The following is a 25,931-nucleotide window of genomic DNA, read 5'->3' as shown; positions in this document are numbered from 1 at the left end:
GCCGAAAGGTACGGAATGAGTTATAGCCTGGAAGAGCAGGGGTGCTTTCTACCACTTTAAACCAGGTCTCTGTTACAGCACAAATGTTAGCGTTCTCCATTTTGAGGAGCATTTTGAGCAAGTGCATCTTGAGATTTAGACTTGTAGCATTCAGCAGCATGACCCTCAGATTGCATTTGTTCATAGCTGTTATGGTGGGAATTTGGACTTTGGAATACCACCTAAAAAAAGCACTATAGGGGTGGCAAGAACCTTAGCCAGTACCCAGAATCCCACGGGTGCCAAATGCAGGTCATCTCTGGTGAAGCATCAAGGTCCGTCAGTCATGTCATCCCATGCAGACAGATACTGGATCCCCTTAGAATGACAACAGTAACTTAGCCAATTGTTGAAGTCAGTCATTTTCTGATTGTACTGCGGTATCATTCTGGATGACCTTAGGATACTGCTCAGGGCTAGGGTCATACCTTCCTGGGCCACATAATCTGATAGCTCCACCATGTCTCTTTTCATGTAGTCCAGGGAGGTGCATCTCAGGTCATTCACACCACATGGACAATAACTGAGTCATACTTGTAATTGTTGTGGAGTGACCTGAGTGCATGTGTTATGTGGCGGATCCTGGCACCTAATAGGCAACTGACTGTTACCTTCTCCTTATTCAGCCTAGTGAGTGGGACATCTGTGTGCCTCACTATTGAGTCTCATATGATTAGTACATTGGGCAAAGTGTTTTGTCTTAAGGGCTTAGGTTAAGGGGCACACTGTGGAGGTGAGCTATGTGTCAGGTGGTTGGTACTGAGTTGTGGTGGTCAAGTGCGTTTCTCCCACTGATAAGCTAGAACGCTTCCCTCCAACACAGAAAGGCCTGGGGGACTCAGAAACTTACAAACAGTCTTGGATACAGCAACTCTGTATCTGGACTAAACTAGTCACATGAATGTAGAAAACAAGGAGGGGAGCATAGACAGAACAATCTTAAGACTTCTTACTACAGAAAATAAGCTAAAAATGCAGTAAATACAGTTCAAAATGCAGTGCAGGCTAGCACATTTGAGTGTGAAAGAATATTAAAACAAATACAGTTCAAATAAATATCTTAGCTTGATATTTAATTACTACCATCCATAGAAGCCTCTCAGATCCAAAAATCTGCAACTTTCAAAAACCAAATCTGCCAGCCGGCCAGCTTCTATACTCTTGTCCTGTACCCAAAAATTGGAATGCCCTACCATTATCTATAAGAACTACTCAGAATCATGCCTATTTCAAAACTTCTCTAAGAGACTACCCATCTTCTATCTGGAACTGCACCTGCACCTTGCCTCCACCTCTCAAAACCTAATTGCCTTTGCTTAATGCTGATATTGATGTTTAATATGTACTATATAATAATGCCAGGTGAAAATTTCTCTATTCTAATACCAGAAACATATATGTAATGTAAATCTCTTTACCTTCATTGATTCTATATTTACGTCAGTTTGTTATTTTACCAGTAATTCAACCACTTGTTAACTATGTTACCTTTGTTGTATACACTCTTTTAAAATGTACTTATTTTATGTATATACTTCTATGTTCATGTTATTGTCGAGTTTTTCCTCCCCTGGCCTCCACGGAAAATGGCCTAGTGGACTACCCCAGTAAACAAATGCAAATAAATAAATAAATATATTACCTTCATTTTTTAAATGACTGGTCTGAAATGATAGCCCATGTGCCATATAACATTACAGAATGTATGACTTGAACTGCTGATTTTCAGTTTGAATTTTATTTTTGTTTTTGTGATTTTTGATATTACAGGTTGATGGCTCCATTGCCTGTGAGAGAACAGACTGTATAGAGATTTGCCAAAATCCAATACAAATTCCTGGACAATGTTGCCCTGACTGTTCTGCAGGTATTCATTTATGTCTCAGCATTTTGTCACTTAGGAAAATTAATCTCTATGTGTTGCTCTGTTAAATTGTTATAGTAATATTATTTTGATAGCTTGTATAATATCATACAGAGATTCAGTACTAAATTAGTCTGTAGTAGTAAAATAACTGATCTGTTATGTTAATCTGCTTTTTCCTTGTCAATTTTAATAGTTAGTTGTAAACTTTGAACCGCATTATAGGCTATTATCTTTCTGTGGTCATATTCTCAAGATGCCCTGTCCATAAAGGTTAATATTGATATTATTCTGATCTCAAGTACAGCACCTATCATATCTATTAATAATTTTCTAGTCAAGACAATTTGCAGTTGTATTCAAATCAGGTTTTATAGCTATAATAAGTCAAAGCCCAGTTTTAAATCATCTTTGTAACATAGACTTAATTGATTGACTAATTTTCATGTGTTAGGCTAAGAGTATGACTGATCTAAAAATCAAGACTTTTCTGTCACAGTGTAGGAACAGTGCAGAAGTTATATACAAGATAAATTTACTCAATACCTTTTAAATTTAATCATACAGCAGAAATCACATCTCAGGAATGTTTGCATAAAAATAATAAAACTTGGATAATTCAGCCAGGAAGGGAAGTGGGAACACTGAGCTTGACGAACAAACTAGGTCTTTATTAAGAACTGTTTTTTTAATATAACCCCAGAACACATCCCTTTCTGCTTCTGTAGGATGCAGATTAGCTATGCATTTCAAGTAAGGCAACATAATTTCTTGCTACATTTATTTTCAAATAGAGTAATCTTCATGAATGCATGCCTTTATCATCAAAGCTTTCCACAAGAACCCCCTTACATGGTCTTAGGGCTGCGAATGACAGACTGTTAATCCTCCCACCCTCATCCCCAAAGGACCTCATTTCAGCACAAGTACTACAGAGAAGGATTTCTCCACTTTAGGTCCATCCTGCTGGGTTAGTCTTCATGCAGAGTTAGGCAGCAGACTCTCACATCCTTTCAAAATAAATTCAAAGAATTTTTCTTTTCAAAGAGTATGAATGCAGTTGTTTTATGGGTGCTGAATAGATCACTTGTGCCTTACATGCTAACCACACAGTACTGTCTGGTCTGTCTTACAAATATGAAATAATAACAGACTATTTTCATATAAATTAGAACATCAGCAGTATCAGTATGATTAACATATTGTTAGCTAGATATGTGTTTTTCCACTCCTATCATGCATTTAATGCATTGTCGGCTGTTGATGTTAATGCAGTCCTGTTATAATTGTATTTCATATTGTTATTCTATTTTATATTCATAGGTGCTTACTAGGCTAATGATCACAAAGGGCTTTTTATGCATAGCCATGCATCCCATATTTCTGACAAGTACTGGTACCCTTGATAAGTGCAAACAGGGGCTTGGGAGATGAAACATTATCAAGCAGGGGTCTGGGAAATGAACCATGTACAGGCTGTCTGTGTCCATTAGAGACATAGGTGCCAAACCACAGATGAATTTCCTGTTCCCCATCCAGTTGTCCAAGTTACACTTGAATTGGGTTAGGGAGAAGCTCTGCTTTACATGGATGTGGAGCCTGTTGCAGAGAAGAATACGCTCTGGGATAGAAATGTGTCTCTCAAGCGGGTCCTGTTTATATCACAGGTAAGGTTTAAGTCTTTAGAATGGGTAATTCTAGTGCTATTTGTTGTGTGGATATGCAGAAGTTCTATCAAAGTAGTGCCTGACAAATGCTTTTTAGGCCAGCCATAGATCTCCCCTCAACAGCCTGTAAGAGACAAAATACAAGGATAGGGCCTTGAGGCAGTAAATTGACAAGAAAAGACACTTGGCCTGTACAGAGACTGAACCCATGACTTTGGTGTTCTTAGGGCCTGTACAGAGACTGAACCCATGACTTTGGTGTTCTTAGCACCATGCTCAAACCAACTGAGATAACCAGCAACTTCTCATTTCTATTAAACTGGTCCTGACATAGTCTTAACTTTCTATGAAAGAGACTTATGACTAGTACACACCTGCCCATTAACAAATACTTAAATAAAAAATACATTCACAAAAAAGATAAACTCAGAAAACAAATATTAGCAACAGTGCATGGATGTATGAAAGACCACAAATATGTCTATGGCAAAGATTTACTAATGGAAACAGACTACAACCCCTGTACAAAGCAAAGTAGAAAGTCTTTGTACAATGCATCTCTGATATGACAGATACTGTTACTTAGTCTACAGAAGTCTAAACTGAAAGTAACATTCAGAACAGGCAAGGAACCAACCATATAACATACGTCAAGTAGGGCATATTAACCATCAAAGTATGAAGAGCTGCTAGATAGCCTTGAATAATACTACAGTAACAAATGTCCAAAGAAAATAAAAGCATTCTAATGATGAATAAACACCAGTTTATAAATGCACTCACAGCAAGTCATTATAATAAAAGACTGTCCTGAGTAAAAATCATCAATAAGGGAAAAAGGCATTTTTTTCTTTCAACGAAAAATAAGTGATTTCCAGGGTTAATGCTGAAAACTTTTAAAATAATACTTCTGATTCAAATGTTTGAAAAGACACATGAATCATATCTGAGAATGGTAAAGTACAAACAAAGAGCAAGAGATATAAGGTATTGACCAGCAATGTTGACCTAAATAAGTAGTGCATATCTGTACCATCTGCAATGCGTACCATTACAAGAGTCTTTAAGAGGAGATACTAGTATTTTCTCTATGAATAACTGAGTTGCTGTGCATTGCTTAACACCTGAGACAGTGTATAAAGAGTAAACCCAGTACCCTAGCTCCATATGTAAAAATGGTAGCATCACATAGATATAAGCACATGCTGCTCAAAGATGGGCATACAAACTAAACGGAATACTCCAGTTACAACTAGAACCACTAGTGCTGTCACCTGAAGGGTGCATCAGCATGTAAGGGCAGGATAATAGTCATCATAATACTCGACAGAAAGGAGACGAAGAGTTCTGGAAATCACCAATCGCCAAAATCAGGGGAGGTGGCAAGAACATGATTCTTGGCCTGAATAAAGAAGGATGCCACCTAACTGAGGAACAAACCTGAGACAATTATTCTACAGTACACCACTGGAACTTCCGTTGAAGAACATGCAAATCTCTCGAGAAATGATTGCTGCATCAGGTAATCTGGTAAAAGGGAAAAAAACACTATCCACCTCCATCACCTGCAGAGGTGTTCCACTCTAGCACAGCACATGGTAAGCACATGAAGATGTAGCATGGAAGTCCAGATATGTACTGCTGACAGCAAAGGAATACTTACATGATCCATTAGTGTGGGTGATGGGTGGGACTTATCCTACCCATATAGTTGCATGTCAGCTCTTATATGGAATACAGTTCTTTCTTGGAACCCAGAAGTCCAGAAGATGTTTACCACTTGTGTATGGGCTCATGTGTTACAAAACACAGGACATATAAGTAAAAGTGCTCAGCTGTGCTCTAGATGTTTCCAAGTAGTACAATATTCTCCATAGCCCAAAGAAAGTGTTCCTCAACTTTGAAAGGGCAGCGCATAATGCAGCTCAGAGTGTATTTCCTGCTAACAAACTTATAGCTTGCCTGTTTTATTTTGGACAAATAATATGGACCCACATCCAGAAAAGTGACTTAAGCTTAAAGTTCGATATGTTCCCAGATTATCAGATGGAGGGGAAACAGCCAGCAGCTCTTACTTCCACGACTCCATGTGATATTCCTGATGCATAACATGACGTGTATGCCAATGTATCTGATGAAAGCAAGACTATTTTCATGTTTTAGAGACATATACATTGAGGGTATCCTCATTTGTACAGGAACAAAATATCTAAGAAGCATACATCACCACCACCAACCACCACCCACCACATCACCACCCCGATTCCACCTACCTTTTGGTCAATATAGGATATAACAGTGGAAGATCTCTGGACACAAAATTGCATTGTAGACTGCCACCTTTGCCAAGAAAGAAAATCTGGCAAAGACATAAAGTGGCTCTTGTCTGAAATCCAATCTGACAGTGTCTAACTGCCTCTGGTCTGCTGGTCTGTGGCACGCCATTTAAAGCTGTGGTGTCTGCCTTCCCTACCATTTCATATGTTGCTGCCATTTGAAAAGTCTTGACACAATGTCATGTTAAGAATTGTTTCCAGTATTCCATTTTTTGCAGTTTGCTATACATGCGTCACTCTTGATGTAATCCAGTAAAATCAGGCACTTTTTATCAAAAGGCATACCAACAATTTATGCAATACTATACCCTTTCTGTCATTAATTTTTTTAGACATCTAAGTTACATTCCCAATTGCAGTAGCAGTTTTACTTATATACCCTTTTGTCAAGCTATTTAGTATAGTGACAACGTTATCTAATTTAGATAAGTGCTATGTTTGTTAGGTTTTAATATGGGTTTACACATATGGACATGCCTGCCGTCCATGTCTCTGATCCGTCTATTTGTTCTGTCAGACATTCATGGACCTTATACAGTTGCAAACATAGATATGGGTGATTGCTGTTAGATGTACAACTTGCATTAATGTTATGTGATTTAGTGCCTGGACCGGCCACATACAGCGATAAAGCCCTTTTCAAGTTATGGATCAGGAGCTTGATGATGCAGACATGGAGGGTAAGTATGCCCATCATAGGGAGGGAGGGCCAACCTTATCAAATGTGAGTACCTCTATAATCTGGCTCCCTTAAACTTTTAAGTTGAGTAGGAAAAGAAAATCTTAGTTTTCTGCTTTTGTTATAACTGGATTGCTACAACTGATACCACACACAGCAAGTAGAAACAGAACTCATTTCCAAACAGACATTCAGAAATGCTGCTACAGAAATTAATGCTGTACTGCACTACTGATTGACTGGCATCTACCAATCATACCCCCGAACACTTTGTTCCTCAGGCAGCTGCCGCTTCACCCTAACCTACCCTAGTTATAGTTGTATTTAGGGGATCTCAAGTTACAGTCATACTTCTCAACGTCTTGGACAAAAGAAAAAATAATGAAGGAGCAAAATCCAGACAGAGACATATTTTAAATATTACTCTAATTCATTTAAAAGTTAATAGAATAAGTTTTGCATCAGCAGGCATCAATATGATGTATGAAACTATAAAGACTGCCATTATTAACTGACTATTTTTTTTAAATTTGATTTTCATTGTGAAGGCGTTTGTTTGCTTGTTTGTTTGTTTGTTTGTTTGTTTGTTTGTTTGTTTGTTTCTGAAGCTGGCAGAGGTTGCAAGTAATAGGTGCCTATGGTTCAGGAGTGTAGCATATCTCTCAACCTCTTAGTGGAAGAATTCTGGACAAAGCCAAAAATAATCAGGGACAAAGGACCAAAATGATGCACAAAGCTTAAATATTGCTCCTATAAACATAGAAGGATATGAAGTTTGAAACTGAAATGCCTATAATTATTTTTTGACTTCACTCCTCAATGATTTGTCAGAAAAAAAATTAATTTTATGAGCAACAGACCAAAAGAATGAGGCAAAAATCATTGTGAAATTTTGGACAGTTGAGAGGTTTACAATGAAGTACCTTGCATTTATTAAAATACCAGCATTTGTTAATGAAATGCTGGTATTTTCACAAATGCCAGTGTTGCAATTGTACAGTGACTGTACCAAGATGATTGCTACAATATTAAGATATTTTTTTTAGCTGTTCTGGTAAGTGTGAGTCCCCCATTAGATGTGGAGTCCTGTTGAGCCCAATCAGCCCAATCGACCTATGGCCAGCCCTTCTAGGGAAAGAGGGAAGGATGGCGGTTCCTGACCAGTTCATTATACTTGTCCAACAATGGAGTCTCAGATGAATGTGTATGTGTCACATTATGAGGAAGTCAGTTGGGTAAGAGTATAGGCATGGCCACCATAGCCAGTCATGGTAGCCCTTATCACCATGTGCAAACAGAGGAGAGTAGTTGTCCCTGTAGTAGTGCAAATGTTCATATCACCACCATGGGGAGGAATTAAGTAACAAATAATACTATATTTTTTGGGATGCCAGTGATGATGCAGACTCCCTGTTGTCTACCTGTATAATGGCACTTCCAGCTAGTTCTCACCTTAGTGGATCTGGTGGACACTATCACTTGGGTACAAACTGATTTAAGTCTAGTAGGGGGAATGGCTTCACAGTCAGCACAATAGGGTAGACATTAAGAGAAAAATAAACTATGTGATTTAGGGAGTCTTTGCATTGCAGCATGTTTCAGTGAACTGTAGGTTTCTCAGTGTTAATTATATGCTGCAAAATCAGCAGGGTATTCAGATTATCTTCATTCATCCATGGAGTCATGTGGGCACTGATGTACTGCAGTTCAAAGAATCCAAGGATCTCATATGTGTGTATTCATATTCCAAGTTCTCTGAAATATAGTCACAGACATTACAAGTGCAAGTGCAATTAGTCCATTAATCTCTGTATTCTCAACACAAGGAATAGCGACTTTTGTCAGTGTCTTTCAATGGTCCATAACACAAAAGTCAAGAAGTCAGAATATCTGTGCATGAATGGAAATTGCAGCATAAAACAACCAGTCCACACTATCCATGGTCAAATGTAAAATGGAAAGGACTATACATACATTGACAAATCTCATGAGAAAGAGCAATAGCAAAAGATATGGAGATTGTCATCATGTAGTTTTAGAATAATGGAACACTAAACTGCACAGACTTAGTTTATCACCACCGCAGTTGTTAACAAGCAGAAGGTTGAAAAGCAGGCTTCTGATTTCAACTGCATTGCTGATGCCTGAAAATCAGCAGTTTCTTAAGTTATATGCTGTTATTTTTGCAGTCTATAGCAAAAAAAAATGCTGTACTGTTTACTGCTGCTTTAAGTAACTAATCACACTGCATTAGATTTTATCTGTTAGTTGTAGGGCTGTTGTAGGTAGTTTGTGTGGTCTTGTTACACTTTGGATCCAAACCAGCTATTCTGCATTAAGGTGTTTTTTTTTCCTGCACCCTTGTGACAGAAGTATGGTGATCTAACATGTCTGATTTGGGGATTGCTGGTGGAAGGCTTATTGTGTGCTTTCCTGACTGGTATTTAGCTTAAAACTTGCTTTTCTTTGTTAATTTTTAAGCCTTCCATTTGCACAGTGCTGCTCTTCATGCAGCACCGTTTAGCAGTGCCCTGTATAGACACAAAAGCCTAGAAGCTCAGGTTTTCCCTAATCAGCTGTTAGTGAAACCCTCCCAAGCTTTTCTGCTGCTCTAAGAGCAACCTAGTTGCACACTGAGCAGCATTGCCTTATTGATCAACTTTAGCCCACACAAAGTGTATGTCCATCTTGTAATGTTGGCACTACCAGCACAGTCCCATCAAACTAACACATTCCCTAATAAAACATACAGTAACAGCCTGCTATCATGGACGGGCAGTTTCCCATCATTTCTCTGGCCAGCCTGATAGACATGTGCATCCTCAGACAATGGAGCAATTGCCTTATGTATACTGACAACCACTTACTCCTGAAACAAACAAATACTTTATGTGAGAGATGTAGTTACACTATGCAGTTAGAGGCAAGACTCTCACATAAGGACAAATTGAATGCCAAAGAGGTAGTAAGCACACACACACTTACCACACTAAATGAAGATATGATACATAAACCCACATCTGCGGAGGTACTAACTAGTAAGTTACCAAAAGGTCGGAGGCCTACCAAACAGAAACCACTTACACACTTGCACACATAACAATGCAAAAAACAACCACAACACATAATAACACATACCACTGTCTCAACAAATAAACCAATAATGTGTAACACCATAAAACCTAATGTACTGGTCATAGATGATTCCAGTGTAAGACATACAGATGTTCCCCTCACCAGGCTAGATAAGAAGTGGGTTATGATTAGCTGCCTATCAGGTGCCAGGATCCATCAAGTCATTCAAGCACTCAGGTCCCTCTGCTACAAGTACCAGTATGACTCAGTCATAGTTCATGTGGGGGTGGATGACTTGAGATGTACCTCACTGGACTATATGAAGAGAGACATGACTGAGCTCTCACCTTATGTGCCATAGTCAGATATAAGCCTAGCCTTAAGCAGAATTCTATATTCTCCAAGGATGATGTTCCAAATCAAATAAAAAAGTATTGACTGGCTTAGTTTCTGGTGTCAGTCCAGGGGATCCAATATCTGTCAGCCTGGGAAGACACGGTCAACAGGCAATGCTGCTTTGCCAAAATGGTCTGCACCTGTCTCCTCTAGGCTTTCAGATACTGGCAAAGGCAATGGCCACCCCTATTGTGCCTTTTTTAGGCACTGTCAAAATAACCAACCACCCAACATAACAAAATCCTGTCTAGATAAACTCAAGGTACTGCTGCTTAATGCTAGTAGTCTGAACAAGAAACTGTACTCCTGGGAAGCACTCCTCACATTGGAAGATGCTGATGTCTGTGCAGTCACTGAGACATGGTTCAAAGGAACGGAATTCACCCCAGCTGTGCAAGGCTGCAATTCTTTCCATACATTCAGACCACAAACTAAGTGGGAGAGAACCAAAGGAGGGTGTGTATCCATTAAAGATAAGTACACCTTGAGACTAGTCAAAGAGTACGACTTTCTTGAGGTACTCCGTGTCCAATTAACTACAGGCAAAGCCCCCTACCATATCATAGCTAGCTATAGGTCCCCCACCATGAAACAGGGAAAGCATAGTACATACCTGAACTTACTGGGGTCACTTCCCATATAGTCCAACACCTTATTCACATGTGATTTTAATTATCCTACCAGCAACGTGGAAACATGCACAAGAACAAACATGCTGGCTCAGAGGATCTTGGACTTTGTCAATGCAAATGCTCTGGATCAGCTAGTTAGCACACCCACAGGAGGCTCAAATGTCCTGGACACAGTACTCACTAATATGGGAAAGCATTACACCCCCCACAGTGTGATGTTCTCCCTGGTAAGACCATAAATCAGTCTTGTTCTATGTAACTATAAGACCAGATACCCCATCAAGCTCAAAAACATGTAAGAATTTTTCAAAGATAAATTACTTGCTACTAATTGATGGTATAAGATGTTTCAAAGCCACCTTGAAGAGAGATAACACAGACTCCTATGCAGAGGTGTACACCAATGCCTTGTATACCTGTCCCCCATATATATATGTTTAAGTAGCTGTACCTGACCAGATTAAAACCAGATCTTGTAGAAAAAATAGAAAAAACAAGATGCCTTGGTGGACTCCTATTATAAACAGGCTATACAACAAGAGAAAGAAACTAGTGTCCAAGAACAAGAGGGAACTGGCTGAGCAGAGGAAGAAATCCCTCTCTAGCATAAACAAACAAATTAGAGATCTAAAAGGGAATACCCAGCTATGCACTGAACTAGTTGTGGATGGCACCACCAATTCTCAACCAGAGGTAATAGCCAACCTGCTAGCTGACAGATTTGGAGAAAACTTCACCCCCTGTCCTCTCCAGTCATCCCCCAACGTATATCTGCCACCATTCCTCAGCAGGTCATCTTGGCACTCTCCAAGTCCAAAAACAAGGCATCAGTGGGGCCAGACTATATTCCAGGTTGCCTTTTAAACAACATAAAACATGACCTAGCTTACCCACTTGGATTCCTGTTTAACCACAACCTGAGAACTTGCTATGTTCCGTCAGAAAGAGGACAGCAACATTAGACCCTCTGCACAAAGGGGACTATCAACCGACCCTGGGAATTATAGACTGATAAACATAACTAGCCTCATCTGTAAGGCCACAGAAAGAATCAGTATGAACCTTATCAACAGGGACATAGGTGATCTCCAAACTCTGGACCCAACCCAGTTCAGATTTGTTAAAGGTAGATCATGCCTGTTAAACATGGTTGACTTCTTCAAGAAAGTCACTAAGGCCCTGAACAAAGCAACGGCAGTGTATACCACCTGCCTTGACCTAGTTAAGGCATTTGACACAATTCCCCACTCAGGTATTATAAAGAAACTCTCCCAATTGGGAATTAACCCCCACATTACCAAATAGGTAACCAACTGGCTCACAGACAGGACACATACTGTCAAAGTGGGTGACTTCACTTCTAGCAAAAGACCAGTCATCAGTGGTGTACCACAGGGTTCTGTGCTAGGCCCCTTACTGTTTAGAATTTTTTTTCTCAGAAGTCCAGGCAAATTTGGACTGCCTGTAGCTGGCCAAGTTTTCTGATGATTGCAAATTAGGAGCAATCATTGAGTCCCCCAATGATGTTAATTTTTTTTTACATTTGTTTAGCGGGTTAGTCCAACTGAGCTAGAGCCCATTTTCAGCAAAAGCTGAGGAAGAAAAGCTCCATACAGAGAACCTTATCAATGCAGACATAATAGTAAGTAAGAAACCTTCAAATACAAGACAAAGTCTAATACAGAGGTAACTTGTAGATACCAATAAAATCTGAAATATACTGCAGACAGGATTAATGCAGACAAATGATTTGTGCCAAAGTAACAGATTAAAGATAACTGCAAAAAATGCATTATTATTCCCTTTGGGAAAGCTGACATTCCTGCTAATTACATTATAGAAGGCACCCCCCCCCATGTGCAGACCCAGTGGTACATGATCATAGTACTCAGGTTGATAGCAATCTGAACTTTGACCACCATGTATCCATAGTAGTAAGGAAATCCTTCTATGTGGCACATCTTATAAGTAAAGGCATCACATCTAGCATTAAGGATGTTATAATTCTATTACACTTGGCCCACATCAGACCATTAATAGAGTACAGTGCTCCTTTTTACATGTACCTCACCAGACACCTGCAACAACTGGAGAGGCCACAGAGGTTTCTCACCAAGAAATTACAGGGTACACAAAACAAGTCTTACAGGGAAAGACTGAAAGACTTGTCACTGCATTCTGTCTCCTACAGGTTGCTAAGGGTTGACCTGTGCCTGGCTTACAAGGCAGCTTCTGACCCGGCCCTGATAGAAATGCTACACATTCATAAAACAAACTGCATGAGGGTCACTCACTCCAGGGATCTTAACCTAGCCTCTATCATGGACAGGTCATGCTGGAGAGATAAATACATTTCCCAAAGACTGCCACTTCTCTACAACAAGCTTCCAATTCACGTGAAACACAAATGCAACCTAGATCAATGGGTGGGTGACCACAAATTCATTCTTGCCTCCTTTCTAAACTGTTAACCTTATAACCATTTAATATACTTACCTGCTTCTCATTATATGCTTCCTTCCTGTTTATCTTACCTTATCCCCCCCTTCCTATTCTGAATGCTTGATAACCAAGCAAACAATTTATTCATTTATACTTACCTCTCCCTTCTCTACATTATTATTTTTGTCTTTTAGGTTGCTAACCTTGGATTTAGGACCTACTACCAAACTCTGGTTGCGCCTTCTTCAGTCATCTGAACATCAGAATGAAATGCTGTAGCGACCCTCCCAGCAACAGTTATTTCTGATAAACGTGTTAAGCCTAAGTTATTTAGTTTCTAATTGTTAACTACCTATAGGAGCCTGTACATCACTGAATCTGAGCCAACTGCACTCTTTTCCTTGACTCCTGTACCTGCCAACTCACTTTCCCCTCGCCCCCTTTTCAACTGTCTTCCCCCTCTTCCTCTACTCTTCTATATGTTATACAGCTTACTGATAGCTGCCTGCATATGCATTTTACAGTATTGTCTCCCCCTTTTCTATATCTTTGCTGTGTTCTTGCTCCCTCTTCCTGCTTACCTTTTATTTCCTTCTTCTCTGGCCTGCTTCAACAGCCTGAATGATTTTGCTCATACATGTTTTGGGGCTTTACCCACATTGTTCACTCTTGCTGTGCTCAGGCTCACTCCACTTCTCTACCCTACCCCCATTCTCACCCACCCCTGCATCAATTTCCTTTATAGCTAACCAAATAACTTCCTACTCACTCCACCCTTCCACTTCCCATTAACTCATCCAATTAATTCTAACCTCTCCTCCCTAGACCACACCTACTTTTTACTCTGTTATTCAACCCTCCTATACTACATCCTCCCATCCCCCCATACATAATATAATACTACTCATCATCCCCTCCCCCTAACATTTACCTACTCTCTTACTTCCTTTCTAACGCTATGCTTCACCATTTCCTTTTTACCTTTCTTCTTCCTCTACTATCTTACCTTACCTCCTGTCACACCCACATAATCCTACTCCCTAACTCACCTACCTCTTCTAACAATATAAGTACTACTAACCACTCCTTCTCACCCATATCACATACTCTCATTTCTTGCTTAGAATACACTCTCCCCAAGAGTAAACTTCAACCCAAGTCCTACTCACAATGCAAGCACAAATTAAAATTCTTACTGTTCTTTTCTACTTTTCACGATCTCATGTATCTTCATTCCACTTTTCAGCTCCCAGGTGATATTCACCCCAACCCATGTCCTAACACTAGCTCTTTTTTTTCCCAACAGTATTTCCCTCTCACCCTTGCAAGCTACAAACACTAGTCTCAAACATCTTTCTTCTCTATTCCATCAACATCCACAGCATCCTTAATAAGACCACTGAATTTCACTCATGGATAACTCAATACTCACCTAATATAATCAGTCTCTCAGAAACGTGGTTGAAATCACATAACACTAACAATGAATTCCTCCCACCTGGTTATAACATCTTATACAACACACAAAAAAGGAGGAGGTATTGCCATTATGTACTCAGAACTGTAACCTTAACCCTCTTAAGCAGCCTGCACCTTTTTTCCCAGCTGAAATCATCATTGCCAATTTTAAACTAAACCAAACATAAAACCCTAACTATAGTTGCCATCTACATATCCCTTGCAGACAACATACCCTTACTGGAACAGATCCTTCACTGGCTCTCTAACATTATACCCAATGAAACTATCATTCTGGGTGATGTTAATATCAATTGTCTTGCTCTCACCTCAAACTCATCTACTAACAGCATTAACCTTTATGGCTACAGTCAGCTTATCTCTTCACCTACTTTCCTTCATAAACACACTAACTCCTTTTCTACCCTTGACTGGATTCTTGTTCCCATCCTAACCTCTATCACCATCCTGAATCCTTGCCTGAATCACTCAGTGATCAATTTCTAATATGTGTTCAAAGATACTCCATTCCACCTCACTAGACCACACACGTTTAGGGAATACTGTAAGCTTACTAACTTTAATCCTGAAATATTCAACAGCCACTGCTCCACAATTGGCTGGCCCATCCTGTACCACCTACCTCTTAATGAAGCTGTTCATCAGTTTAACTCCATCTTCCTTAACACTCTTAACTCCCTTGCCCCCCCAGATTAGTCCGTATAAAATCGTGATACTCTCCTTGGCTCACCAAGACCACCCAGTCTGTCATTCTAAAAAGAGATTCTGTATGGAAACTCTGGCTAAACACTAAGTCTCAGTTACACTTTCAAAAATATAGGGAGCTTAGAAATCTGTCCAAAAAGGATATTAACAATGACAAGAAAAACTTCTATTATACACCCCCTAATTCACAAACTAACAATCCCAAAACAATTTGGAATACTGCTAAACAAATTCTCCACCCAGGTTCACCATCTACATCTAACTCTTGCCCTAATAATTCCACCCAAAAACTGCATCTGTCTTCAACTCTTACTTTATTGATACTATTTGCTAACTTTTGCCAACTTCTAACTCTACCAATCCCTCCCCACCTAACATCTCCCAGTTACAAAACCACTCTTTCTCATTCACTCTCATCTCCACTACCTACATTAAAAAACTTCTTCTCAGACCTAAGCCTTGTTCCCCATCAGCTGATAACCTGCCACCTCTCTTCCTGAAGGCTGCTCTGTTGCTTACCCAGTCTCCATTCTTATAAACTGCTCAGTCAATGAATCTACTGTTCCTACACTTTGGAAGAAATTCTACACCATTCCTATTCATAAAGGTGGAATCTCTGTTGATCTCTCTAATTATCATCCTATAGCCATTCTTTCTCCCCTCTCCAAAATCCTTGAGCACTGTATCCATAAACAATGTATTGCTTATCTCACTCAAAATAACATAATCACTCCTACCCAGCATGGTTTTTGCTCCCATCATAGCACCTCTACAGCTCTTATCTCATTTACTAGCACTATATCTTTAGCTAGAGACTCTAATAAGCTTGTTTCCTACCTCTTCTTAGATCTATCCAAAGCCTTTGACACTGTCTCCCACTCCATCATCCTCACTAACCTTTCCCAAATTAACCTCTCTTCATCTGCTATCTCCTGGTTTCCCAGCTACCTTACTAACAGGCAACAATCTGTTAAATGGCCTTCTGCCCTATCTTCTTTTCAACCCATAAAAATGGGATTTCCTCAAGGCTCAGTTCTTGGTCCAATCCTCTATGACATCTTTACTAATAACCTTTACACTTCCTGTCCGCAGTCATCCCTCATACAGTATACAGACAACTCCACTATTATTACAGTTGCAGACAACCTCTCTGACCTGCTTACCCTAACACAAACCTGCTTCAATCTCACTGAATCTTGGCTCACTAATAATCATCTTATACTAAACCCTAATAAAACAAAATTTCTCTTATTTTTACCTTAATCTCTCCACCATTTTAAATCCTCATTCATCATCACCTCGCTTAACAAGACCTCTGTCTCAGTTGAACACCACATAAAGCTCCTTGGAGTAATTATTGATGACCAACTTAAATTCATCTTTCATGTACACCATTGTATCAAAAAAAAACACCAAAAGCTTGGCCTACTGTATAGAAACAAAAAGTTCCTTACTCCTAACTCTAGAATCTCACTTGCCCAAGCCTATCTCCTCCCCAACCTCTTCTATTGCTCTAAAATCTTTACTGACTTACAGACCACTCTACTTTCCAAACTTGAAATTACTTACAACAAAGTGGTTCATTTCGCAGCCAACCTCCCAACTAAAACCCACCACTGTCTCGCTCTTCAAACAATCAGTTGGCTGGAGTTTTCTAACTAACTCTTACTTACTCACCTTCTCATCATCCATACTATTCTAAATAAGCTCACTCTCTGTCCTAGCTTATCTACTTTCATTACCCTCTATAACCCAAAATATTCCCTCAGAACCTCTGACAAACATCTTTTACAGATACATAAACCTAAGAAATATATTGGACGAAACCTCTACAGCTACATCCCAGCCCTTTCTTGGAATAATTTCCCCTCTGCCCTCAGAATCATTTCCCATTAAAATAATTTAAAGAAAACTCTCAGAAATTACCTGCACACTAACTGGGTTTGTCACTATAATCATCCCACCTGAATTATTTTCCCTCTCTCCTCTTCCTACTTACAACTGTCCTGCCTGATACTGTCTTCTCCTTTCTTCCTCCTCCCTACTATTATGCCACCTAACTTATAACTTTATACTATTTTACAACCCCTGTATCTTTAACTGCTTCTTATTCTACCCATCTTTCTCTGTACTGTCTACATATCTGCAACACTTTCCTTTCTCTAATCATCATATTGCCAATGCCAGTATGTGACTCCTGTGAATTTTTTCTTATTGTATTTACCTATTTCATTCTTTTTGTAACTTAGTCAGGCAGGTTTCATTTGCTATAACCTTTGGGCATAACAATTGATTTTTTTTGCTTTCATACTTGTACATTTCTTTTTTGAATGTGCAATGCATTTTTGAACTTTACTTATTTATTTTGTATTGTTTACTTTTATTCTGATCTTGTAAAACTTGTAATTCTGTATTTTTTACTTGTATTTCCTGTGACTGTGGAGCTTTTCTCCCCGGGCCTCCTCTGAAAAAGGGCTTTAGCTCAGTCGGACTAACCCGGTCAACAAATGTCAAATAAATAAATAATAAATATGCCCTTTAGTACTACTCCCTAACAGCCCTAAATTATCACTCCCACTGAAGCCTATTACATATACTCATGAAAACATGGATATGCATTTTCCTTCTGTCTCTGTAACTAGCCTGGGAGAAGTGGGCATCCTGAGACAATGTAGAAATTATCTCATGTTTACTGACAGCCATGTAATTCTCAAACAATCTAATATAGTACATGAGGGATGTCACTATACACTAGCTTTGTAGGCAATGCCATCACATAAAATGACTGCAATTACTAAACAGATTGTCATAAATGCTACACAATACCTGTCACACACACACTACAGGACAAACACATAGACCCACATATGTTGTGGCCATTAAAAGTAAGCTACCCAAAGCTCAAAGACCTCCCAGATGAATAAATGGCAATAAATATTCTCAGCAACCTCAAAAATACACTACTGCAACAACACCAAACATGACACAATCAGCTACACCTCACAGTGCCTCAATGTATTAGCCTATAAGGCAGATAACCTCACAATCCAATATCTTGATCTTAGCAGACTCCATTATGAGGCATACTGATGTCCCACTCACCAGTCTGAGCAAGAAGAGGTTTATTGTCATTTGTCTATTATGGACCAGGATCTGCCAGATCACACAAGCTCTCAAGTCACTCAACCACCAATACTAGTGTGACTCAGTCATAGTCACCATGGATGTAAATGACCTGAGTTGTACCTCCCTAGACTATATGAAGAGAGACATGAGGAAGCTCATGGACTATGTGTCCCAGGCCAGTATGTACCTAGCATTGATTAGCATTCTACCTTCTCTAGGGATGATGCCACAATATGAGCAAAAGATTTTTTTTTGTGTCTTTCGGCTTTTCCCGGTTAGGGGGTCGCCACAGCGGAACTCCGGTCCACTAATGATTGGCAGTAGATTTTTACATACTGGCTTGCCGGGCCTAATGCACAACCTTCAACAAAGGAACGCCCATTCACGCATGTCGCTACACAGAAAACGCTCTAACTGAGAATCGAACAGGCAACATCTAACTGTGAGGCGACAATGCTACCGCAGCACTACCACCGCAGTACTGTCATTAATAATTGGCTTAGTTTTTTGTTTCACTGAAAGGGGGACAGAATATTTGTCAGCCTGGGAGGATATGGTTGATAAACCATGCTGTTTCACCAGGGATATTCTGCACTTGTCCCCTTTAGGCTTTTGAGTACTGGATAAAATCTTGCCCACCCCATAGTGCTTTGTTTAGGCATAGCCAACCTAATAAATCACCTAACCTAACTAAACTAACTCAGGATAATCTAAAGGAGATACCCCTCAATACCAGGAGTCTAAACAAAAAACTCTATTTTTCACAAGATCTCCTCACCTTGGAGAACATACACATCTGTATAGTTAATGAGACATGGTGTAAAGCCACAGAGATAACCCAGGTAGTGCAGGACGATGGTGCCTTTCACACGTTTAGATCAGCTACTGCACAGAAAGGGACAAAAAGTGGAGGTATTTCAATTTATATAAAAAATAAATACACCTCAGTGCTGGTCAAGCAATAGAACTCATTGAGCTTTTCCATGTATAACTCACTATAAACAAAGTCCCACACCATATCTTTGCATAGTATAGGTTCTCCTCTATGACCCAGGAAAACCATAGACTTAAATGAACTGAAGTCTCTCCCCATTCAGCTCAACACCACAGTCCTGAGTGACTTTAATATCCCGCTATAAACTTGGAATCATATATGACCCCCAAACATGTAGGCCGAAAGATTCTTGGATTTTGTCAACATGAGCATCCTGAATCAACAAATCTGAACACCCACTACAGGTACAAACATCCTAGACCTAGTCCTCACCAATATAAGGGAATGTTGCACCCCCCTCCACACACACACATACACACACACACACACACACACACACACACACACACACACACACACACACACACACGCACACACACACACATATGTATAATGTCTTTATTTGTCAGGACAAACCATAAAGCTGTCCCCTTGAAATAAAAATAATGGCTATGACACCAGCTAACTCTAGAATTTTTAGGAGTTATTCTGAGGCAAACGTACTTTTAAGTGACATCCTGGCAAAATTTAACCCACCAAACCAGGGAGCACTGCTACCTATCTGGAGTCATTCATAAAAACCCTTTATAATCTTGTATGCAGTTGCATATAGACAGTGGTACCTACCAAAATTAAGCACAGGACAAACTCAAAAAAGAATCCACCCTGCTGACATCCCAGCATTAATAGGTTGTACAACAGAGGGAAGAAAATTATGTCCAAAAATTGGAAGTGCAATTCCCAGCAAGGCAAGAGCTTCCTCATCAAACTAAATAAATAGCTCAGGGGACTAATTAAGTCTACCAAAGCTGAGTTTGAATTAAAGTAGCCTCCCAGGCTAAGGACATCATTCAGCTATGCCTGCAACCTCAAAGGCAATACATAACAATGTACTGAACTAATTGTAAATGAAGCCACATATACTGAGCTGGAGGATATATCAAATCTACTGTCCAATAAATTCAGGCCCAGTTTTACCCAATTTTCACCCCAGACACCACTCAAGAAATACCCTTAACCATTACTCCTAATTACCACCAGGGAACATGTCCATAAATCACTCTCCAAGCCAAAAACACTGCATTGGCGGGACCTGATAATATCCCAGGATGCCTCCTTAATGGCATGAAGCATGACATATTGGGCCCACTAGAATAACTGTTTAACCATAGCCTCCAATAACCACAGCCTCTAGACAGGCTTTTTGGTGAATGAATGGAGGACTGCTACTGCTATCCCTCTGCACCAGAGTAAGTCATCCACTGGAAAGAATAACCATGGATTTGATTAATGATGACATAGAAAACCTTCAGACCCTGGACCCAATGTAGTTTGGTTTCATCAAGGGTAGATCATGCCTACTCAACCTGTTGGACATCTTCGAGAGGATCACCAAAGCAATGGATGAGAGCAAAATGGTGCATGCTGTCTATCTTGACCTGGCCAAGACATTAAAACAATACCCCATGGGGCATTATAGACAAGCTCACTAAATTAGGTATAAACTCCTACATCACCCACTGGATAGCCAGCTGGCCTGCTGATAGGACCCAGGATATTAGGATAGGTGAATCCACCTCCACAAAGAGGCTGGTCATTAACAGAGTCCCTCAGGGCTTTGTGCTGGATCTGCTCCATTTTGACACCTACTTCTTGGAAGTCAAGGCCAATGTCAAGGGCCTCTAGATGGCCAGGTTTGCAGATGATTGCAAACTAGGAGCAATTATAGAATCCCCCAAAGACACTAATATTTTCAAAGAAGGGCTAACACAGACAGATTAATGACTGGTGCCAGAGCCATGATTTAAAACTTGGCGCCAAGAAATACATAATAGTGCCCTTCGAGAAGTCAGCTGCCCCAGGAAAGTATCTAATTGATAGCACACCCCTAAGAGTGGACTCAGTAGTCAGGGATTTTGGAACATATGTAGACAGCAAACTGCCTTTTGACCAGCACTTGTCTAAAGGAGTAAGGAAATCTTTCTTTATTGCTCAAATTATAAACAAGGATATGGCATCCAGGTACAATGAAGTCATCATACCACTGTATTCAGGCCTTGTCAGGCCCATCATTGAGTATAATGTCCCCTTCATATGTACTTGACCAGGCACATACAACAACTGAAATGTCCATAGAGGTTTCTCACAAGGCTTACATAGTCAGGATAAGAGATCCAACATTTTCAGATGCTATCTCTCTCTTATGAAGTGTAACTGTCCAGCAGTCATTAGTAGAATTTCTTTTGGTCCAGTCTGTGTAAATTTAAAATTCAGTTGATGGATTCAGTGGTGTTTAGTCCAGGTGCATTTTTTGCTTGTAGTTTAGTTTGCTACTCAAGTTCATTTTTCTCCAGTCTGTCATTCAGATTTCCCACTGAGTGGAATGACCTCTATTTTGTCTAGTATGAAAAAGGTGGAATCATTGTGTCTGGGCTTTTTCTTGACATGCATGGCCATGGGGTTAGAGGGGGTGGATTACAGAGTAGTGTCTAGCTACCCCCATGCAAAACAAGGTAACACCAACCACAAGAGCACTGGCTATGCAAAACAAGGCAACACCAACCATGACATCACTGGCTACTCAATAGACATTCCCCTCCCCACCCATACCCCTAAATGCTATGCAAAACAAGGAGACACCAACCATGACAGCAATGGCTATTCAATAACCATTCTCCTCCCCACCCATGCCTGTAAAGGCTGTCATGGGCATTGGCTAACTCAAGCCCTTCCACAAAAATTGTAATATAAAGCCCAAGCTAAGCATAGCGTACTCAGTCAACTGAGCAGCACTCGTCTGCCAATAAAGATCTTTGAACATAAAGCAGAATTGAGTACTTGTCTTTTCTTTAACTGGATGAAAGGGAGAAGCTAGAGATCAAATCTTTTCACCCCATTCCAGGAGAAGCCACTACCACTCCAGGAAAGCCAAAGGAATTACCAACCAAATAACAGGATAATCAAATCCAATAAGGACTGCTTAAGCACGGAGGACCTCCCAACCACCAGTAAAAAGAAGTAATGTGGTGAGTAAAGGACAAACCAAGAAGCAACAAGTGAATGCAAAAAAAAAAAAACTCTGACCAAATACGGCAGTACCAATTAAAAGCAAAGTTTAATTAAAAGAAAAAAATGCATAAAATCATATGAAATGTAGATAAGCGCTTTCACAACCATCTATCGCTTCATCAGACCAGGTAAAGAAACAACACAGTGTGAAGCATTAAATAATGGAAAGCCACTTAGCACAGCTGATTAATGACAAAAAACCCTTGATATAAGTGCCAGTATTAGAGAGATACTCTCATTTAGACCAGGTGAACTGTTGGCGTTCAAAGTTAAAATCCACTTCAGTTCACATAATTCTGTTCTGTTACTTATATCACCCCTTACCAAATTGCAATCAACAAGTTCTAAGACCAAAAACTTAAACCATGCGATCTACCTATGGCATAACAGCGAGTGCATTAGTCTCTTTGTGCTTCCTAATGTCAGTAGTGTGTTCAAGGATCCTTTCCTTCAATGTTCTGTCAGTCTTACCAACGTAAAAAGCAGAAGGGTAATGCACTATGCAACATACAACAGATGACAGCTTTTACAGTCCGCATAAAAATTTAAGTCACTAGTATAACCAACCACTGGATATGTAATAGAGCAGGTGGACCAAATGTGTTTACAAGCAGCACATGACTGACACTTAAATGTTCCTTTATGATCACTGGTAACAGAGGGTGATCTGGTAGTTGGTCTGTAATATAGTTGTTGTTTGAGCAAACGATTGTTTCTGAAGCAAAATTTAGGGGTTGAGCCTATAATACCACGTAGGTCCTCAATAGCTAGAAATACTGGCCAGTTACGCCTTATGGTATCACAAACTAGGTTGATGTCAATGGAGAATGTAAACTGACACATCAAATCTCTGGCCGAATCATTCTGGTAAGTCAGTATTATTACAAAAATGCAGTCTTGCAGTCGTTTCCGTAAGTGGTCTAATGTCTGCAATAACCTGTGAGATCTCCTGATAGGAGTATCCTCTAGAAAGAAATTCACTGGTTAATCCATCAAAAACATACTGAAGGTGACTATCATCATCACATAATGTCATCTGGTACTAGGATCAAGGGCTTTACGTCATTGTTAAGTGGATTTCCATTATCTAAGACTTCTCACTGTGTTGTTTCTTTACCTGGTCTGATGAAGCAATAGAAGTTCGTGAAAGCACTTACCTACATTTATAGGTATTTTATGCAGTTTTATGTGTTTTTTCTTTTCATTAAACTTTGCTTTTAATTGGGACTGCCGTGTTTGGGCAGAGTTTTTTTTTTTTTCCATTTACCAGTCAAGTTAACCTGCTTTATTTTAGGTTTCCCATCTAATTGAACCAGCATCTCTAGGTTCAGTAGATTGAGCAGCATAGCACATACAGCATTTCTAACTTTAAGGTAACTACATCCACCGCAGTGCTCCTGGCCTTCAGATTAGACTGGATTGCTGAGGCCAATGACTGTAAATACAAATTAAAGACATGGTGAGATGGGAATAACCTTTTTCATACCACTCACAGTAGGAAGGAAAATACTTACTTAGCCTGAAGCCATTCTAGGATGCTTCTAGAATTTCTACTGTTGTTACTTCACAGCTAGTTTTGTATATTAGGTATATTGCTGACCTAAGTCAGTATGTTCTTATCCACTGACAAATTTCCCCACCTTATCATATCTTTCTCAGTCATGGGAATGTATGTTTACAAATATTTCTGCGCATGTTTATAACACTCAGTCAGAATCTTAATAAAGTAAAAAGTGTTTTTTGATTAAAAGTAAATACAACTTGTTAAATTACTTATAAATTCACAGATTCAATAAAATTTGCAATACAAAGCAAATTGCTAAGAAAAACAATTCCAGTTGTTTTAATTTGATAACACGTATTAATAAATTTCTGTTTTAGGCTATGCATTATGTTTCATATTGCTCAGTGAGATGCATAAACATAAATTAAGTAAATATTTTCTTTCTCACCTTTGTTCCTGCAGGTTGTGCTTATGATGGGAGCATCTATCAAAACAACCAGACCTTTCCATCAGCCTCTGACCCCTGTCAAATGTGTATCTGTCTGGTAGGTGTGTACATTTTGAAATTTTATACATTTTTTTACAACTGAAGTATGCATATTAAGGGATGATGAATAGAAGGATTGCAACTTCACTGAAAAGCTCTGCTCATTAAAGAGTATTTTTTCCGAAACAGAAGCATTTAAGAAATCTCATTGTTTAAGTGATGTAGGGTTAGAGATAACACAAAAACCTCCAAGAAAGGCTGGTACTCTGAGGAATGTATACAGCATCTGCAGAAAAACAAATCAAACTGGTCAATTAAATGAGTAGAAAAACAATTTCCATCATGCTCAAAGAACAACTTACTTACAAAAATCACAGTCAGAAACACACTTTTTTGTGTCTGTCTCCATTAAAAGACCAGAGCAAGCCTGGCAACCTACATTAAGTATAAAAAAACGTCACTGCAATGGCTAAAAAAATCAAAAACACTCTCTGCTAGGCACTGTTATAGACATGTTACATTTTTATTATATAATAGGTTGACAGATTCATAGGTAAGTACTTAGCTAACTGCCCTTGAGGGCCATTTTAAGCCTAGCCAATTTCCCTTTTGCTGCTTGAATTAACCTATCCTATTTGGTGTCAGACTGGCCTCACCCATCCCATGATCAATAATTATATGTTAACCCTAGTGAGAATAACTCAGAATATGCCACAGATAATTTGAGGGGATCAAGTATTTAGTAGTTGCGTCCTTCCGTTAGTAGTACAGGAGGTGGTCCTGAGATACGTTTTTTTGTTTCCCATCCATAGATCCAAGTTGCACTTGAATATGGACAAAGATGAGTTTTTTATGTGGATAGGGTATTTGTTCCAAATAAGCCATATCATATGAGTGGATATAGCTGTCCCTCCAAACCATTCTGTTAATACTGCAGAAGAGGTTTAGATCTCTAGTCTGAGTATTTCTGATGACATTTGTTTGCTGATGTGCAGTAAATCCATCAGTAATGGGTCAGAGGATGACTTGCATGCCAGGCACAAGGCAACTCTTAGCTTTATGTAGGTTACTGAGTATAATGACAGGTCTTTGAGTTGGTACAAGTAGGACATATTCTTTAGGCCTTTTATCCTTTTAGTAAGGTATCTGTGGGCATTCTAGATGGAGGATGTGTCTGGACAGATACATGCCAAATGGGGCATTATACTCAATAATTGAGCTAATAACAGCTGAATAAAAGGGGACAATGACATATCTAGATCTAGACACAATTCCTTTGTTTTTGAGCTGTGCAATATAGAAGGACTTTCTTATGACAATGGGCACATGTTGATTGCAGGTTTGATCACTGTCCATAGCAGTTCTCAAATCCCAAACAAATGGGTCAATTCTTTTGGGCCATGTTGTCAATGTGGTAGTTCCCCAGAGTGGATGACT

The 25,931-nt window shown here is 39.5% G+C and overlaps 1 protein-coding gene across 1 annotated transcript in view; it reads left to right on the top strand.

Moving 5' to 3' along the window:
* Positions 1-25,931, top strand: part of VWCE (von Willebrand factor C and EGF domains) — a 2,001,707-nt gene that overhangs the window by 1,694,784 nt on the left and 280,992 nt on the right. The window contains exons 19-20 of the mRNA XM_044059709.1: positions 1,810-1,906; positions 24,470-24,552. Of these exons, the coding sequence (XP_043915644.1) occupies positions 1,810-1,906; positions 24,470-24,552 (180 nt within the window). The remainder of the gene's footprint in view (positions 1-1,809; positions 1,907-24,469; positions 24,553-25,931) is intronic.

Source organism: Protopterus annectens, chromosome 17.part0, assembly GCF_019279795.1.
Source record: "Protopterus annectens isolate FY-2018-M chromosome 17.part0, PAN1.0, whole genome shotgun sequence".
In the NCBI taxonomy this organism is placed as follows: Eukaryota; Metazoa; Chordata; order Ceratodontiformes; family Protopteridae; genus Protopterus; species Protopterus annectens.
This window is presented reverse-complemented; position numbering and strand designations above follow the sequence as displayed.